We start from the raw sequence: 21,146 nt of genomic DNA on the forward strand, positions 1-21,146 counted from the left end.
AGAAAGAAAGCAAAATATAATCAGAGTTTTGACATTTACCACCAGAGGGTGTTTTTAATGTGAATTGTCATGTGTCAGCTCTTTTTTTCCTCGCAATCATGTGACCAAATTACTGAGGGTTCATGGAAGGGCAATTGTAGTGTCAAAGGTTTGTTTGGGAAGATAAGGTTTCATCAATCACTGAAAGAAAGCACATTTATATTCGCTTTAATTTTGAACTAGCCTTTCTTTTAGTTGTATCTGATGCATATTATATTATTTGCATAGATTCGCTACAAATAACTGATGCCGAAGAGGAAGATCAAGGTAATTACGAATGCATGGCTGAAAATTCTGTGGGATCAGCACTCTCTGTAATGGCTACGTTATTCGTCAGAGGTGAGTAATTCTATTTTTAAACAATTTTTATTTTGATAGTATATTTTATTCTCGATAGTTTTGGATTTTTCTGTTTTTTTTATAATGTAAGAAAAGGATTAGAGATTGATTTATTTGTAGCCCTATAATTCAGTTGGGTGTGCGGGGGGTCAAGGTTGGGTCCCTGGGGAGAATCACATCTTCTTCCACCCCCCCCCCCCGCATATTCAAACTGTGATAAAAAAATTGTTATTTATAATGTTACCAGCTATAATACCCAGCGCCGCAGGGGTCTTCTTTAATTTGTGGGGGGATTGAAAAGTGATGAACCGTTATAAAGGTATAACAGGGTTCGTACGGGTCAGGGAAAAAAATTTTTACTAAAAAAAGTCAGGGAAATCAGGGAAAATGGCCCATTTTTGCTTTAAACTCTGGAAATTTCAAACAACGACCTGGAAAATCGTCACGATTGTCGTCTGATCGGGAAAAAAGATTGATCAAAAATAATAATGAGGGGAAAAAAAATCCGTCGGGATGAAAAAGGGAATTCCGATAACATCGTAAATATTGATAATCCGTAAAATATTGCAATGTATCGCAGAAAACGTTAGATACTGCCAAGGAGGAACGAGAATTTCGTAAGTCCGCTTGGAAAAGCGTATTACTACGACTTTATCGTAACTTTTTCTAGAGCTTCCCCAGAAACATCATAACTACGCATCGTAGAAAGCCATAGGTACAAAGCGCAGTTGCGATAATTTCGTAAGTTGAACGACAGTTGACGCACGGGTATGTTTTGATTTTCCACGTGGGTATTTTTATTTCAAAACAATACGTTGTAAGGAAACTTGTCTGAGCGGGTCGTCAGTAGGCTGATTGGATCGAAGCAGTCAAAAATGACCCGTATAAAGCATGGTGGCAGCTTTGCGGTAAAACTCGCAACATGGGCAGATAAGTTATCCAGAACTCTGCCAAGCACGTGAAATCAGAGTTCAGTGAACAACCCCCGATTGCGTAGCTTCTCGGTTCTAGCGCTTACGCGAGTGCAAGCATGGAGGAATGAATAACAGGAGGTGACATCAGGAACGAAAATTGAAGCCGTTGTGGCAACCCTATGGGCTGACGAGTAAGCCCAAACAAACCGCTCTTTTCCCTATACTTAACATGTGTTTTGCCGGATCGAATTCTCTTAAAATATTAATAACTAAATAAATTTAAGCACCATGACCATTTAATGCGTCTTCAGGTAATCTACATGATCGAATAAAGGGGAAAAATAAAATCTTATCCTTATATAAGGGGTTGTTATATTTTTAATTTATTTTTGAAAAAGGGGAAGATCACTTTTCACTCTCGACTCGACATAAGTTTTTAGTTCAGTGCTTCGATTTATTTTAAAAATTCGATGTATGACATTAATGTCTATGGGAATATGATTAATTAAAATAATATGAAGCTGCAATAAAATTTAATTTCATAATTTTTTTCTTTTAACTGTTTATCTTGCCTTTTTGTTTCGTTCATCATTATGATAGATCCGGGACATTTCGAAAGTGTTTGAGGCCCGTGGGCGCTCGTCTTAAGCTTTACATGAAGAATTTGGATTTCTGAATCAATCCTGAGGTGCTCGAGCACCTTCTGACAGGGCCGTAGCTAGGATTTTTGGCACCCGGGGCAAACAGCATTTTGCCGCCCCCGTGCTTCAAACATGGGCGGAGATACGGGGGGGGGCCGTGGGGGGGGGCAAAGGTGGATTCGACTGATCTAATGTATATATGAGCTGACATCATCATCATTGTGCCCCCCCCCAGCAATAATGACCTTGCCCCCCCCCCCCAGACTTCCAAGTCAATCTCCGCCTATGGCCTCAAAGTACTGGAAGTGCTCGAGCGTCCTCCGCCACTGTGTATTTATGGTTTTGCTGCCTGTAGGCTGTACGAATTTCGCCACCCTTCTTCCGTTCCAGTCTCATATTCTAGAATACGTATTACTGGAAATATATGCCATCCATCCGAACTTTCCGCTATGTAGATGTATCGAGAAAAAAATATTAAAAAATAAAAAACTTTTTTTTACGAGCCGCGATAAGTCATCTCTCTCTGGCCTATAGTGTTTATAAAAATAATCTGGGCTGCTTTTGTTTTCTTCATTTTGTACCAATTACTTTGCTTTTAAAATGGTACGTGTACAAAAATTTGACAAAAAAGTTTCGAATTGAATTCTAAATTGAAATCTAAAATTGTGTCTGTGTTCGTCGAGTTTTTGCCTGGAATGGAGAAATATTTCTACAATATTTTAATATAAACAGCTGAAAGGCATTATATATGCTAATGTCTTGCATATATATAATGTTTTTCGCAAAAAAAAGTCAGATTTTTTCAAACATCGCTTGTTCAAGTGTCTTTAAACATTGTATTTCTCTCAGCACTGAGGTATTACATGTTTTGGCATAATATTTTTAAAATTAAAATGCCAAGAAGAAATTTTGTGGCACAAGATATGGGTAAATTTTGGTTATTTTTGCAAAAGGTTCCATGTTGTAGAAGTTGATATTCGAAAACAAATAACAACTAAAATTGTAAAAGCTCTCGTTCAATTGTATAAATATATCCAAAGAATTTGAGAAAAAAAAATCGAGTTCCTAAAGTGAATAGTAAATTTTTAAATGATTTTTAAAAACGGGGATGTTTCTCATAGGAAAGCATGGGAAGCCACGGTTTGTTTGGGCTTACTTGGTCCCTTTAATAGAGTGATCACTGGCTTCATCTGGCAACCCAGATTCCCCATGCTTTCTCAACGGAGGCGCTGGTCGCGTCACCTCCTGTTATTCATTCCTCCATGGAGTGCAAGCCAACTGTAAAGAATTTTGATGCAGTGAAACCAGCTACATCTTTGACTAATTAACGCCGTTATCCGTTTGAATCGCCCGCGCTTTAAGCGCCATCTATAATGGATGGGTAATGGAAACTACCGAGGAACAATCTAATGACTAAATGACTATTCAAACACTTGAAAAGACTATAGTCCGTTTCAGGTTAACTTTGCAGTGAAGAGGAAGCTACGAGGGAACCGCATCACTCGTTGCTATGACAACGAAAGCCTCTTAACCTATGTATCGATGCGCGGCCTCGGTAAGGTATGGCTGATTCTCGCCAACCTCGCAGGAAAAAAATATTTTTCTTCGTATAACGTAATGCTTGTAGAAAAAATTGCAGTCAGTAACAAAAAATTAGCTAATGAAAAAAAAAAATCATTGTCGATACTTTCAGAAATCAAAGTTGCGGTTTTTGAAATCATTTTTTTTTATTGAAAAGTATCTTAGTAACTCCTATTAACCCGGTTTTCACCTTTGAATTTGGGAATAGCCCCAAATAATAATAATAAAAATGATAAGGCAAAATTTAGAATTCTTTTACTCACTTTTCTTGCCGAAATTTCCGTCGCTCATCCACCCGAACGCATATACGTCGATGCCACTTATTATCACTACAGTTTTAGTCATTTTTCACGGATTCCCATTCTATGGAATCCTCACTTGACGTTGTAGAACTATCTGATTCTCTATTACTTATTAATTGTTGGTGCTCCAACATGTGTTCCATCAGACCACCTGCAATCCAAAATTCCTCTTCTTTTTCAATAACGTGCTTTATGCATTATTGCCAAAAAGAACGGAGAACGTTTTAGCGTGTCTATCTCTGGTGAAAAGCAAGATACAACTGCCACAGAAGAAAAAAATACACTGCAAGCCTAAACCATTGTGGGTCTCTCTCTCTCTTGCTTATTTATATTTATCTGGAGAGACACTGAAGGGTCATCTGGAGGAACAGCCTCTGCTGTGGAGGAAGGAAGTTGGTGTGGGTGAAAAAGAGACATTACTTATGTTAACACCCTCCGCTATCGGCTATTGGAATTCAGAAACCACCCCTATCCTACGAACACGGCAAGAAATAGATATAAAAAAAAGGGAGAGGGGTCTGGAACCGTAACCTACCCCCATAAAGAGAGCCTCTCACAACGGTATCGGCGCTGTCGTGAAAGAGGGACACTTCTTGTAATCTATGAGTGAATATCTGAATGCGTTGGAGGTTATTTTCGCGAGAAAAAAAACCCGATTGAATATTCGTCTGGGTGTGTAGGCCTATATCTACATGCAAAACTGAATGAAAAATTGTATCGTAAAAAATTCAATAAAATGACGATATAATATATATATATAACTCACTCTCTCTCTCTGAGCAATCAAAAAAAAAAAAGCACGATAGTAATATTGGCGGGGAAAATTTCTTGGAAATCGCGCCAAAATGTTCATGAGCTCGCCATAGATATTTGATAATGGTAACCAATATTTTTCTAATTTAAAAATTTTAAACGAATATACATTGGTTCAAAACGGTATTTTTTCAGTATCTTTTTCAAAATCATAAAGAAATTTGAAATATTCTATATAAATGATCATCAGAAACCTCCGATGTATGGGAACTATATTTTGCGGCGAAGGAATACACTCTCTACCTTTCTCTCCACTGCAAAGTTAACCTGAAACAAACTATAGAAACACTAAATGACTATTCAAACATTTGAAAAGACACGCTAAAAACAACTAACGAAAGGTAATCGCATCGGGAATAATCCAAGACAACGACGCTACTGCATAAAGGGAAAAAACGCCGTTATCCAAAGCCGTTTGAATCGCCCGCGCTTTAAGCGCCATCTATAATGGATGGGTAATGGAAACTACCGAGGAACAATCTAGAACAATGACAACCCGGCAAAGCAAGTGAGAGCCGATCGGCATAACTGAGAGCGCCGGCGTTGGCGACTTATAGCGCCCTTGGCAATCTGCATTATATTGGATTTGGCGGTCTGGATTATGCAGCACCTGTTCCAAGGAAACAACTGTAAAGGCTTAAATCTTGTGGGCATTGAAATTGCCGAAAAGGGAAATCTTTCATTCCTTAATTGTGTTCCATTTTTCTTCTCCATCAGGTGTATTTGAAAAGCATAAATGTGTGTAAAAAATCTACGATTATAATGTCATTATGGTATTGTAATTAAAATTATTAATTTTATAATTAATATGAATAATTTTATAATATAATTAATTTTTTCTAAATTTTTATTAATTTATATCAATTTTTTGATTTTTAAAAAAAAAACCTGGAATTTTTTGAAAATTTGACTGGAAAACCTGGAAAAGTCAGGGAAATTTTTTTACAAAAATGAGTATGAACCCTGTATAAACTATTGCACATAATACTGGCAGCCTTAAAGAAGTGACAAACAATTGTAAAGGCATATATACATGTCTGAAACGCATTTCTGGGAAACCACGGTAACCAAAGTAAACATTCCGAAAGCGATTGTTGAGGGTCAGGAACCATTGTTGCTCGACAGTTTTTTTGCCCTGCTCTGACAAACTTTTAAAGTAGCCTATCATTCAATCTGGGCCCTGTTTGGTATATATGCAAACTTTTGCAACGATCAATCTAAAATTGTAGATTTGTATAGAAAACACACACACACACAGAAGTCAGATTTATATATATAGATTTGTGTAATGTTTATGGCTAATTTAACATATCTTATTTACAGTGCGACGAGTCCCACCTTATTTCTCCATACGTCCAGAAGGCATCTATGAAGTAGTTCCTGGAAGCACCTTGAACATAACATGTGTGGCCGTTGGCTCGCCAATGCCATATGTGAAATGGAGGAAAGGTTCGGTGGACATAACACCAGAACATAATTTACCCATTGGGAGGAATGTCCTGTTGCTCGAGGATATCAAAGATTCCGCCAACTATACTTGTATAGCAGCTTCTAAACTTGGCAACATTGAAACTACAGCACAAGTTGTTGTGCAAGGTATGTGCACATGTACTATGTTGATTGTGCAGTTTTTGGTTGAAATCAGAATATTATCCTGCTAACTGAATTTGTATGTAAATGAAAAGAAAGTATTTATATCTTGTTGTTTTTCTCTTTCTTTCATTCAGCTTTGCCAAGAGCACCCACTAACGTTCGCATTTCAGATGTTACCGCAACATCTGTGAGACTTTCCTGGTCTTATGATATAGGATCCGAAAACATAATCTATTATGTTATCCAGTACAAACCAAAGCAAGCTAACCAAGAATACAGTGAAATAAGTGGCATCACCACATTATTTTACACTGTCAGGGACTTGAGCCCTTACACAGAGTATGAGTTTTATGTTATTGCCGTGAATGTTATAGGCAGGGGTTCTCCAAGCACCCCTGTGGTTGCAACAACGGGTGAAACAGGTAAGGATGTCATTCCAATTTATTTGGTTTTTTATACTATGTTCAGACAAACTTGAATACGAGACATAAAAATATTGTTATTGCTAACAATTCTTAATTTTTTTTGGAGTCGTTGCTGATTTCTTATCAACTGCAATGCAATGATGATGCAATGATTTCGTATTAACTCCTTATTATTGAAGTTTCAATAAGTTTATATTATTCACAACAAGTAGAGTCACATGATATCTCTATTTTAAATGCACTGTTAGTGTCTGAATAAAATTTTTATGAATTCAAAATGTCTTTTAAAGAAACCATATACATAAATATATTTCCAGTGGGGAAAAAACTTCAATTGAAATTGCTACATTGTATGGCAAAGCAAATGAAAAACAGGTTATCTAGGTCTTTTTTTTATGCAAGCTTACCCATACATCCTATTTTTCATTCGTAATTAGATAAATTTTTGTTTTTTGAACTGAGATATTTTCACCTATTTCCTGGTGCTAATAGACAAATATGGGTTGGATGTTCAGCTTTTGTCTAAATGAATTAGTGGTTAGCTAAAGATGGTTTGTACTTTAAAATCTGTTAAACCTAACTGAAAGTGGTTTGCATGTATAATTGAATAAATTATACATGTTGAAACAAAGCATTAATAAGTGAAAGCGTTTCTCAGAATTGGTATACATTGCCTCTTGATACAGATCGGAGAAGGGGGCAGAAAATGAGACAAAATATGTTAAGAAACACTGATGTTAATCCTGGTTCTAGTTTCTCCCTCAGATCCCCAACTTTAAGAGCATTGTTATAATGACAATCTCAGTTTTCTGGGGGTAACTCTATATTTAAACCATGAATTGATTCGAAATTTTACAAAATTCTGTTCCTTTAGATGGAACCACTAGTAACTTGGTGTTCACAAAAGCTATAATCCACCTGATGATGGTAGTACAGTAGAATCATCACTTACAAACTCTCCCTCCACATATGTGGAAGACCTCTTTTGTGACAGTGGGAACAGAGTTGATATGATCTTTGCTGTCTAAACACAACTGAGTGCAAGTCATTGGGAGTAGTAATTCCTTTGTACTACGACTTTATTGACCAGTGTCTTCTTATCTTGATGCTTACATTATAAAGATGGTTGTTGTTTCCCATCTTAAATTAATTATTTATGAATATTATAATTTTGGTTGTTAAATATTTTTGGTGAACTATATTCTAATCTTGAAAATTCAAATATCAAATTTATTCTTATTGTAATATGAGATAAATGCATAATGTTCTATTTATTTTTTTATGGAATTTTCCATTAGTGTTTTTGTATGCTATAGCAATTTCTTTCTTTGTCATCAGTTTTATTGTTGATGAAATGAAGTTTGCATTAATTTTCAACATTGTATCTGCTATTTGTGAGAGCAAATGGCAATTATCAAATTCACTATTCGAATATACATATTATCAAGCTTCAATGTAACATTTAATACAAAAGATTGCTATGTATATTCTCTACTGTATATACAATTGAACCTTCTTAATAATAGACACCCACGAGATAGAAATCTTTGTTTGCTAATGGTGATTGCCCGTTAATATCAGACATACTATAGTGAAATACATTGAAGATTTGTTCCACTATTTTACTGCACACCAACTCTGGTCATATTGCCATACCAAAATTTCCATCTGCTGGAGTTGGACGGGAAATGAAGACATCATCTATCGTTGGTCGCCCCAGTAGGTGGAGAACTTGTGTTCTCTCTCAATGTTCTTCCCCTGGATCAAACCCATGTACCTGATGGTAACCTTCATGGTTGATGAGCATCTTAACACGCCACTAGTTGGGTGTGCTAGCCTTGTTCCCAATGTATCTATTGACTGGCAGTGTCCATTATGGTTATTCCACTGTACAAAGCACCACAACTTCTGAGGAATTAGTTACTGGGATGTATTATAAGTGACGTTCTAAAAGATTATCAGAGAGAAAACAAATAATTTCATACAAACATCAGTTTTGTTGTGATCCACATCTTTGTATATACCACCCATAAAAACAAATTTCACTCAAAAGCTACAAAAAAGACGCCAACATTCATAGGCACCGGAATCTAGGGGCTGAGGCTATTTGAGCTCCCCCAATAAATTCTGTAAAGGACCTTCCCCCCCCCTTCAATAATTTCTGAAAAACCAATGCAATGTACCTTCCTCCTGCATATATACGCTTGAGTTCCATATATATGCACAGCGACCACATCAATTTTTTCAGGCCCCCCCCCCCCAATGTTTCCTTCATGTCTGCGCCTCTACCAACATTTGGATAAATTTTAATGGTGCAGGTTCAACAACATGCTGATATTGCAAATTGAACGTTTTATATTATGTAGCTGCTTATTTTTTCAGATTTTTCGGGAAGCTTCCACATTTCTACTCCATCTTCCGGATTCCCCAAAAATTCTTGAATCTCCCGAATTTCGACTGTGATTGCAAAAAACTCATACTTTTAGGGAAAAATTATTCCCAAAGAATTTACTTGGAAGATAGACATGCTTTCATTTTTAATCCCTCGAAATGGCATCACAAGTCTAATGTAAATTGTCACCATTAAGTCAAATAACAAAAAGGTATTTGATTTTCGGGGGGGGGGGGGGGGGGGAGACAAAATTTGTCCCACCGTCAATTCACTCTCGTAACATGCATAATTGGGGAGATGACTTGTATTTGCATTGATCATATGTCCCGTTGAGTCTTTGTCCCATTTGGAGCCAATGGCAATTTTTTTGTTGGCATGAGTTGATTGTAAAGTAGTAATGACAGGTAATTTAACCTACTAGTTGGCGATGACTGGTGACTTGGCTCTGTTCGGCGATATCTTTGCATGATGTCACGTTTTTGCAAAAGGGGAAAATCCCTACAATTTTACTTTTATTAATGGAAAATCCTTATACTGTTTTACAAAAATCTATTTTGTATTAATTTTTATAAAGAACTTGGATCTGCATAAAAATCTCAGCAGTTCTAATTCTCCAAAGTTGGCAGCTATGATATTACTATGGAGTAAAACCATAATTTTTTAGCGAAATTGAAAAGAAAATATATTAAATTTTTTTTTTTAAATTCATTAAAATCCCTTGATGTTAAAACAGCAGAAAAAAATTATTGAAATATGGCAGCAATTTTATAACAGAAAATTATGGATAATTGGTTAGATCAGAGGTTGTCTCAAATTTTGCCTTATGGCCTCCTGAAAAGCCATTTCCAGCTACTGGGGGTTAGCTGCGTCCTGATGGAATAAAACCATGCACTTAATTCCTACATTGTACATAAATTGTTTGTGAATTTGAATTGTTGCTTTTTATTTTTTCAATCCAACCGCACTGTAACTGTCGGGTAGACACATGTTCTTACTCAAGCACTGTGATGCAATAGACCCCTGATCACAGTGCTAGGCTACTTCCCCGTTTTTTTTTTGTTTTTTTTTTGGCACCATGGAAATGTCTGCACAAACGACATTACTAAATCATATTTGCACCTTGTCCATATTCCTCTGTGGAACTTCTAAGGTATTGGTACAGGTTGGAATGTGTGTGTATAAATGGTGAACCTAACATGTGTATCTGTGTAATGATTGTTATAGTACAGTTGTGATGGGCCATCTATTTTTCGAACTATGAGTGTAGCAGGGACATAACTAGGATTTTTGCTGCCAGGGGCAAACATTATTTTGCCATCCCCGCAGCATTGAAATTTGATGATTTTGTAATGCTTCCTGGGGCAGTTTTCCCCTGCCCCCTCTGGTTACAGACCCTGAGTGAAGTGCAGTGATTGAAGATTAGTACCGTTGTAGACCTATTGCTCTTCGTGGTGACTCTTTAACGGGGAGATCGGCTTGCAACACAAGCAGCACTATGAATCAAAACAGTTTGGAGGGCGCGGTAGCCCAGGTCGATAAGATACTTGCTTAAAGTACCAAAAGATGCTTAGAGGTGTCACGAGTTCAATACCCAGTTCACCCTTGTCAGAATACTTTCCTGACACAGGGGTACAACAGAAACTGAGACATGACCGCAGAAAAAATTGCTACCGTAGGAAGTCCCCCATTGAGGAGTTAACGCACCAACCTCTCGATGAGTATAAAAAGCCTGCCATTCGGAATCGGCAATAAATTGTAGGTCCCGGTCTAATTAGCCCTCATGTGCAGAAAATGACTGTGGTGCCACAAAAATTATCAAACCATTTAGGAACCACTAGATTGAATTCATTTTTTCATGTATAAAAAATGTGTGTATGCTCTTATTGTATTTTGTCAGCACGAGCATTGCTAAAGCAATGATGCAGAGTTAGCCCACGATGTAAGGTCACACTGGATCAATCAGTTCTATCAGAACCGTTTATATTTTCAAAATATTCGTAAATAAATAGCAAATACAGCAGAGTCTCGATAATCTCAGGTAAATAGAACTGATAGCTACTTGGATTATTACTTCACCATACACCAACACCATTCATATCGCTTTATGGCAATTTACTACCAATGAAGTTGGGTTGGAAGGTGCCGTCTATCGTGGCTGTCTTAGTTTCATTATGGAAAATAACTTGTTATCTATGTTCTTCCCCAGGATCAAACCCCACTTGACTGCAACCTTCATCATCTTACTGCTACATCACTAGGGGGGGGGGGGCGCTTACTTGGATTACTGGAAAATGCTAGTTTTACTTTGGAAAATACAGTATTTTAAACATATCCATATTTTGGTAGGCCATGAACCATTTTCATTAAATTCACCATAGAAAAATTCCTATTTGATGAAATATAACCATATGAAGTAGTTTTCTTTAGACTTTTCTACTTAACCTCATCTATTATTTGAGTTCCCGATTCATTGTAGATTAAGCTGCCAAAAGTTCCTTCAAACTGAAATTACTTGTATTATGTGTAGAAAGTAAACATTTCAGCTTCTTGAGCCTCTACTCACAAACAGCTCCGTAAAGTTTGCTGCAGTGGCTTGCAGTTAGGCCATAAACTTCAGGAATGGGAAGCCTCACAATTTTATATCGCAACAGAGTACTTATGGCCCTGATAGTGAGGAAAAAAACTGCATTGCAAACTGTATAGACTTCTCTTTGTTCAGCCACATCACTATACTGCAATTAACGAGTTGGGCTGGAAATGAAGGTGCCATCTATCTGTGGTTGCCTTAAGTTAGGGAAAATATCTTTTTATCTTTATTCTTCCCCCGTTCGAACCTGGGACCCAACGACAACCTTCATGGTGGTGGACGAGCATCTTACCCACCAAACCAGTTGGGCATTGGCTTTTTTTTTGTTCAGTCTGAGATTTTTAAGACTCTGCTGTACTTCATGCTTCATTTGCATAATTATTAATTACCATAATTTCAGATTATTTCATGAATTTTTAATCACAGACCCTGTTAAACCACTACTTGTACTAAAAACTGGAATATTTTGGTATTAAAAAAAAGATGCTTTTCCATTGGAAATGAAAAACAAATGAATTTAATGGGGAGAAAACGTCAAATTTGATCTAGAGTGACCTTATATCAAGGGTAGAATGTATTTTGCGATTTATCTATCGTCTTTCTTCATTGCATTCTGTTGTTGTTTAAATTTATGATCTCTAGTAAACAGGATGATTCCAGGTATATTTTAAACTTCCTTTTATAATTTTTTTTCAATGGAAAAAGAAAAACAATTTTTCATTTCTAAATGTACAATTTTATTGTCTGCTTTCTGCATCCTGTACCCATTACAGAAACAGGTATACACTTAAGTATGTGTATTTTGTATTTTTTCAAGGACATAATCTAGCTTTGAAAGCTCAAAGCATCGGAACAGGGAGAACCTCTCCCCTTTAAAAAATCTCTCGTAATTTTTTACCTCATGATTTGAATAACCTTGATCTTGGCAATAAATGATCAAAAATTTTAATTCATGACCTTTTGGAATCATTAAGAAATGGAGTCTGTATATGTTCCGCTTTAAGTTTTCAGATGTGGATTTTGTCCTAGACAATGCATTTATGTACTTGAACGTGTCATATAGTAGTTCAGATTCATATTCCTCACCTCAAAAGTAACTAAATTTATGATAATTTCTTTTCGTTTTGACTGCAGTGAGTCTAGATTTGAGTGCGTTTAATATTTATTTTCTGTGTTTGTTGATTCAAATTGCTTGCCTGCAAGTGCCTGCATTCTTTTGCATTTTTCACCCTTTTCTTTTATCTATGCATTTCCATCCTTCCCTCAGTGGAATCCCTTGGCGGTGGCAGTAAGTTTAGCACTCTATCCTAATCCTCACACTGCATTCCTGCTATTGTTATTATTATTTATTATTATAGTAATAATTATCATGATCATATAGTTACTTGTTGATCATTATGAATAGTACACATTTCCACCTATGACTTCACTATATCCTGCATTTAAACTCTGCGCAGAGCTGCTGATTCTTTATTTGAATCGTTTTATCTATCCATCTGGTTGAAAACATTTAACGCTTTTTATCATATCCCTCCTCTCGACACCTGCGTTCTTCCAGTGTAAACATATTTAAGAAATCAAGCCTTTCTTCATAGCTCAAGCCTTGTAGTCCAACGAAAGCATGCACATATCTTCTCTGCACCCCCCTCAACCAAGTCTATGTCACTCTGTGAAGTATGGTCCCCAAAACAATACAGTATACTCCAGTCCAAGATGAACTAAGCCTGAGAAAAGCAAAAAAAAAAAAGACTTTAAGAGAACGGAAAGAGATCTTTTCAAGAATGGAACTGGACATTCTATTTACTTTTGTGACCACTGATGAACAATGCTCAGAAAACCTAAGCCGCTTAAAAATGAGAACTCCCAAATCCGTAAACCTAGCTACATCTAGAACAGTACCATTCAACTCAAAAGTGAAACCGAGGTAGTACAAACCAAAATGAGCGACCATGCACTTGTAAACACTAAACATCATGCTCCATTTATTAGCTCATGCTGCAGTTATATTCAAGTTCATCTGGAGCATCTCCCTATCACTTGGATCCTGGCTACCCCCATTAGCTTCACGTCAGCTGTGAATTCGCTAACAATCCTGTCGATACCCTGATCGAATTTATCAATAAAAAGTGAAAAAGTATGAAGCCAAGTACACTTCCTTGAGGAGTTCCACTAATGATGCCTGCCCATTCAGAAAATTCCCCATTCACCATAATCCATTGTGACCTATCTCTCAACCATGATTTTATCCACTTCAACAAGTTGCCTCCAATCCCAATCTCATGCAAAAGTGCTTCAAGAGTTTACCATGTTGGACCTGATCGAATTCCTTCTGGAAATTAAGATAAATAGTTTTCTTTCATTTTATAAAACTTCAGCAGCTTTATTCAGAGTTTTTCCACCTGATTCTTTTCATTTTTCCATTCCTCTGCATGCATCTCCTGACTATACCAAATAATAACAACAATAATACAATTTGAGTGTTTGATTTTAAATGGTTTATGCGAGGAAAAATTAAGATGTAGGATTTTGAAGCAGTATATTCAACTAGTTCAAGTATTAAAGATAATAGCAATATTAATTGAAATGGAGATTTTTTGAAATGAAATTTCTTTTATTGTGATTAGACGATCACATCAATGCATATTTTAATTGTATTCCACATTGATATTTCCAGGGTTAGGTGCATAAAGTTAATGAAAAATCAATTTCGGTTATAGTTTTGATGTATTCATCAATTAAAGAGTTTACAGAATTTTAAATTTATTGAATCAAATATGCATTTTCTCTGAGTGTGTTTAAATTAAATATTTTCCTGTTTTTACATTATTCGTACTGATATGAGTATTTTTGTATGATTTATTTCTCAAAAGAACCCGGCAGTGCTCCTAGGAATGTACAGGCGAGGCCCCTTAGCTCGAGCACAGTTGTCATTCAGTGGGACCCTCCAAAAGAACCAAATGGTCAAGTTACAGTATGTTTCGAGATTGTTTTTTTTCTATTGAATTGTTCTTTCATGATCTTTGAAATATGTCTTGGTAAAAATTAACATGACTACTACAGTGAACCTCATTTATATGTTGCTTATACGAGTATTACTACTACACCTCATTCATATTCCTCTGCGGAACTTCTATTCAACATTTTTATTTCAATCCAAACTCAGAATCTTTTGAAAAAACATCAAATTATATTTATATCAAGTCAAATGTGCTCAATTTTTGTATGCAGTGAAGACGCGTTCCTGCAACAGTTCTTTTTACATATTGGTCACCGCAAAAGCCATGAACTTCAAGGTGATTGCTGACTTATGAGAAAGTAGCTAGTGAGCTGGCTGACAGCTATTTCAAGTGGACACTTCAGTTATTTGTTTATTGTTTGTCTCTGAGAATATGCAGGCACAGCAAGCCCCAAAGAAACAGGTTTCAGTTGTTTTCACGGCCATATGCCATTTCAGAATTTTTTTATCTCCCAGTGTTTTCAGCATTATTCCCCCTCAGGGTAAAAAAGTCTACACATTGTAAGTATTTGGAGGGTACAGGGGTTTACAGATAAGTGACACATACACAGTAAGTTCTTTTGATCATTTCCTGTAGAGTTTTCTTTTGTAGAGGTGCTTTGTGTGTGTGTGTGTGTGTGCGCGCGCGATGTTCTGCTAAATTTTACTTCTTTAAGTTATTTGAAGTGCGGTTTAATTTTTTTTCCTACAAGTATGATCAAAATGATATTTTTATAACAGAATTGCAGATGCAATCAAGCACATTGAATTATTCTAATATTTTGTATGTCTGCGGGGGAGCGACATTATTTTTTTTGTAAAAGCCTCTCAGTTATTAAACTCGCCCATTTATGTAACATTTTGAGTTGCCTCTTGAACGTATAATAAATGATGTTCCAGTGTAGTCATGAACCTGAATTCAGATTTAGATTGATTTTTATATTTTTCCCCCTTTCATTTCCTTCTTCTAATCCTTCAGTTTAAACATATCAATCAGAAAAATTCATGAAAAAAATTTTCCCTGTATTCCTGTATTTTTCCCGGTTTTTCCCATATCCATAAAAAAAATCAAAATTAGAAACAAAAAAAAAATTATTGTATATACTCGTGTATAAGTTTTTTGTGGAAAAATTTGTTCCTCAAGTGGGGGGGGGGGTGTTGGCTTATACTCGGGTCAATTTTTGATGAGAAAATATCTACTCCCGCAATCAGTAGTCATTTTTGTAGCAATGTTCGAGAAACCGGTATTATCGGTATGGGATATGTTCAAACCCCACAGAACCGATAATGTCAAAGCCGAGGCAAAGAAATCAAAAACATCATTGGCTTTGATACCAGGTGGGCTAACATCGATTTTACAGCCTTTAGATGTGAGCATCAACATGCCTTTCAAAGACTATTTGAGGAATTTGTGGATCGAATGGTGAGTTCCGATGATAAAGAAACTACAAAAAGTGGTGCCTTGAAGAAACTTGACATTATCTTAGTTGATGACAATGGGTACATGAGACGTGAATTCTGTTTCCGCCGAAATTATCATTTGATCCTTCAAGAAAGTGTTGCATCAACAATACAATGGACAGAACTGAAGATTATAACCTCTTTGAAAGTGACAATGGCGGTGACAGCCCAGATGAGGATAAAAACGAAGACGCTACACCTCCTATGATGATCTGATGGATTGTGATGAGCTTGGAGACTCAGATGAAATGGATTAAAAAGTTTGAATCATTTTCTATTGTAAATTTCTGCAAGCTATTCATTTTGATGAAAATATAAGAATATTTTTCTCTAAAATGCACAGATTTTTTCGGGTCGGCTTATACGCAGGTTTTCAATTTATTGCGGTTTTGGTGATCCTGAAGTGGGGGGGGGTCTGCTTATATACGAGTCGGCTTATACACGAGTATATACGGTAAATTTAATTTTTTTTCTTTCTGATTGACAAAACTGATGTTCCTAATTGGGAACATTGGCTGTTAAAAGGTTAATTTCTCTTGGCCATAAATAAATTTTATTCATGATTATCAATTTTCTTTGCAGGGACACACACAAAGGTATTTATTTAAATTCTTTGTTTATCATCATGTATCTTTGTTAAACATCATAACAAAATATTGTGATTATATAATGAATTTATCATATACCAAAAATTATGGCAATCTGTGGTTTTCTGCTTTTCATATCAGCAGTGATTTAAGTATAAAACTGTTATTTCAAAACTCTACTTTTTTATGTTCAGCATTCCTGAATGAATGAACAAATTCTGTTCTTCTTCTTTGTTTTACTTCAAATTTGTATTTATATTAGTTACTAATTATTTTTAATCTGAATTCCCACAGGGCTATAAGGTTTATTATACAACGAGGCCAAACCTTCCTACATCTGCATGGAATACTCAACCTGTGGACAATAACCAACTCACCACAATAAGCGATCTAACTCCTCATACAATATACACAATCAGAATTCAAGCCTTCACTAGTCGAGGACCTGGCCCCCATTCGGCTCCTGTCCAAGTGAAGACTCAACAAGGAGGTGAACGGACACTCTTGATTCTTGTTTAAAATTATTTAAAAACCTTTTTGGCAAAGTTCTGAGAAGTTAGGATATTTCATTTAAAGTTAACAAATGTTATATTTGTAATTGTTATTATAATATTTAGTTTGCTTATTAATTGACTACGGTCAAATAATGTTTCTTTCATCCAGTTCCTAGTCAGCCCAGCAACCTGAGAGTTGTGGCAACGTCATCGACAACAGTGCAGGTTTCATGGTCGAAACCATCACACTCAGGAGAAAAAGTGATAGGCTATGAACTGTACTGGAATGATACATTCACTATGCAACAATATCATCTAAGTCTTCCAGATGTTGATTCACATACACTAAGTGATCTCTATCCAGATACAGAGTATTATGTTTGGGTAGCTGCCAAGTCAAGGCAGGGTGAAGGAGCATCTACACCTCCGGCTCAAGTCAGAACTGAACAGTATGGTAAGCATGAAACTTCTTATAATTTTATTAGCTTTATTACAGAGAAATAATTCTGGTGTCAATCAGATAGTACTGCTGTATGCATCATCGTCATTCAAGGAACTGAAATCAAGTTGTTGCTAAAGCTCAGTGTTCATTAACATTGAACACAAAGCTTTTGTGCGACAGGGTTGATTCATTTGATCAAAGACCTAATCTTGAACTCTGTTACTATAAACATGATACCTTCAAATTCAGATTTGGATGAGCTGAGAGTAAAAATTGCAGTTGCAAAAATCTGAAATTCATTGATGTGGAATATATATACAGGGTGTCCTGTAAGTGCTAATGCAGCCTTTATCTCATCAACCCTCCATCGTAGAAGTATGATTCTAATTTAAAAAAATGCTCAACTGGTGTTCAAAAATCACACTGTACTTTAAATCTCAAAACTGGTACAGGGTAATTTTTGAGTGTGTGTTGAGCATTTTTTAACATGGAATCATACCTCTATGACAGAGGGTTGATAGTATAAAGGCTGTGCTAGAACATACAGGGCACCCTGTATATACACTTGGTCATTGTCATGCTGATCAGGAATCCTACATTTGTGATTGTTATTAAATCTTAATACCCAGTTTCTCAGTGGAAAAAAGTATGTTCGTACAAGTCATTTGCAGGGGTGCAAGAGCTGCGCCAAACTGCGCCGAAACGGTTCTCTTGCTACACGGTGTGCCATGGCGCCGAATCCCTGCGCATTTGCGCCAATTCTTGTTTGTGGTTCGCGGAGGTACCGCTAATGCACTGTTGTACGTCAAATACCCTTAATTTAGGAAAAAGAAATATGAACATTTTGATCACGGGACGCGTTCTTTCCGAGACACGGAAAAAGATGCGGGGGGCGGGAGAAACTTCATTTTTTTTCACTTCCCACCATCTACCACAATCACGTTATCTCGTGACCTTGGAAAGTAGTTATACTACCATGAAGTATTAAGTCCTGTACTGTTATTGGTATAACCGGCGGGCTATCAAAGTCCTTGAATGAATATGCCAAATTTTCCGATTTCGGAGACCGTTTTTTCTCCTGCTGGTTATAGGTTATATACTGAAAATAACAGTAATTTCACTGCTGCCAACCGGCGTTCAAAGACGGCATACATCGAAAAGAGGATTGGTTTACTCGTTTAAATTACCGAAATTTTTCGGAGATCTTTGGGAAAAAATAGGATCTGTAAAAACTCCAGCTAATATATTCATAGTTTTGTCATCTAGCCACTATGAGGTCGTGTGGTTATCGTCGGTGGTTGCCGATCATAACAATTTCACATCGCGAAAAACCGGATTTGGTGAACAGGGCCGGCTCAAGGGAAAAAATTTTCTACCCATGCAGAACCTTTTTTTTGGCGCTACGGACCACGTTTGGACCACGTTTTTTTGGTCGACAAAAATTTTTCCACCCTTTCAACTCCATTGGGCACCCCTGCTTGAGCGGCGCCCAATATGGCCGCACGGTCCGCCACTTCATTGGTGGGGGAGGGGCATGCTCTTAACAATAGTCAGAGGAAGGAGTTTGTACTAGGAGCATGTGCTCATTTTACATAACTTCTGTGAGATACCTTTTTTATATTAATGTCCTACCTTTCCAAAACATGTTGTTGGAGAGAATGAAATGTTTGCACCCTTTCTTGTTTTTTGCACTCCCTCTCGTGCATTGCTGGGATGGTACATTACTCCCTCACGTATTGCTGGAATGTTGCTTAATATTGTATCACCAACAGAACTATTGATTATGTGTGATGAATGGGTTGCACTACAATGCAAATAATTACAAGAAGTGAAATCAGTTCAGAGAATAGAGAGATAGATATTGGGCAGACATATTCAAGCTTCGTAACTTTGAAAGCAGCCCAAAGTTCAAAATTTTGCCAGTTTTGGTGAAGGCTTTTTTATCTTCAGCATATGGTGACGCAGACAGTGAAAGAGAGTTCATTGGTTTATTCAACCATTGGTTATTCAATGGTTGAATAAACCAATGAACTCTCTCTAACCAATTAACATTGGTTATTCAATGGTTTATTCAACCATTTTATTTCATTGTTAACAAATAAAGAAAGTCTATTTGAACATTGAAAAATCTGTCCATCCAATGCTTTAATGGAATAAGACATACAAAATCTTATGTTCAAGGGCATAAAAAATTGGAAAAAAATTGTCATTGAGATACTGTACTTCTCAAAGCGACTCGTGATTCGTAATCTATTAACATGCTATTTTAGGTTGAGAAATTGTTTAAGTAAATAAGGTATTTATATTTTCCTCGTTTTCTGCATTTTGCTTTTAAATTTAATAATTCCTTTAAATTCTGTGAGAAGCCAATTTTTCACGGAAACTCTTATTATATTCTGCACGCACTTTTTTTGCTATATCAGGATGAATAAGATTTTGGTGTTCAAGCTACAGAAATTCTTGCTGTCTAGGTTTTCAGTATGCATGTTGCTTAATTTGAAAGAGTCTAATAATTTTTATTCATCATTTCACTAATGTATGTTTTATTAGTGACAGATAAGATAATTCAGAAAAAATTTTAATGAATTTTAATTTGTGAAGGAAATTTATTTAGAGTTATTTGTTTCAACCATTTTTAGCAAAACTATGGGCATTTCACAGAAAAATTACTCCTTGTATCGCAGTTATAGTTCATGTTTAGTTCTCCATTTTCAAAATTTCTGCTCCGAAAATGAAATTTGCTGCTCCAAAATGGATGAGGGGCACTTGCACCCCTGCATTTGGTGCACCTATTGTTGACAGGCTGCATCCACAAGTATAAACAGTAAGATTCATAGTAATTAAGTAGCTTTACTAAAACAAAGATAACTGGACCCAAAACAGACCCAGACCTGCCAACTCTCCGGATTTACGCGGTAGACTCCGGATTTTCCATTCTTCCTCCCACTCTCCAGATTTTTTGCAGAAAATTAGATTTTACGCGAGCTTTCACGTTGTCGTGACGTCAATGACTGCTGTCATCGTTAGGGAAAACACCCATATCGGACAGCCGTGGTCATTTCCCATCAAGCAGCCGTAAAAAAAAAAGTTGGTGACCGCATTTAAGCAACTGGCAAAGACGTGACTTTGTGTACACAGCATGTATCGGCAATCATTTATCAGGGGCATGACATTGGTTGCCGAAATTTGTGTACAATCGTTATTGTATTCCATTAACAGTCGTGCGGTAAGCACAAGTTTTTTCGTCAGCAGCTTTATATTTTGAAGTTTTTTAAATTGTTTCCTCCGATTAAATATGTCTTCAGAAAGAAAATATTCAACTTTAAGCTATATAAAGCTAAATATATAAAGCTTTTAAGAGTTCATATACCCAAGATTATTAGTCACGGATAGCATCCCCGAATGGAAACACATATGTTTTATGAACTGTATGGAAAGACTGACATGGAATTATATTCTGCTCGGGGGCAGTGCAGAATATGCCTTCCTTGGGGGGATGGAACATTTTCTTAATTGATTAAAAAAAATTTGTGATTTTTTT

General features: G+C 36.4%; 1 protein-coding gene across 3 annotated transcripts in view; it reads left to right on the plus strand.

The window, feature by feature from the left end:
* Positions 1-21,146, plus strand: part of LOC149084090 (tyrosine-protein phosphatase Lar-like) — a 205,455-nt gene that overhangs the window by 146,920 nt on the left and 37,389 nt on the right. For all 3 annotated transcript variants that reach the window (XM_089234444.1, XM_089234443.1, XM_089234445.1), the window contains 6 exons: positions 268-378; positions 5,953-6,225; positions 6,357-6,644; positions 14,497-14,597; positions 16,964-17,159; positions 17,333-17,617. In XM_089234444.1, the coding sequence (XP_089090570.1) occupies positions 268-378; positions 5,953-6,225; positions 6,357-6,644; positions 14,497-14,597; positions 16,964-17,159; positions 17,333-17,617 (1,254 nt within the window). The remainder of the gene's footprint in view (positions 1-267; positions 379-5,952; positions 6,226-6,356; positions 6,645-14,496; positions 14,598-16,963; positions 17,160-17,332; positions 17,618-21,146) is intronic.

The sequence above is a fragment of the Pholcus phalangioides genome, unplaced genomic scaffold, assembly GCF_987345545.1.
Source record: "Pholcus phalangioides strain wild (caught in Gottingen) unplaced genomic scaffold, Ppha-v1.0 ptg000008l_1, whole genome shotgun sequence".
Lineage (NCBI taxonomy): Eukaryota > Metazoa > Arthropoda > Arachnida > Araneae > Pholcidae > Pholcus > Pholcus phalangioides.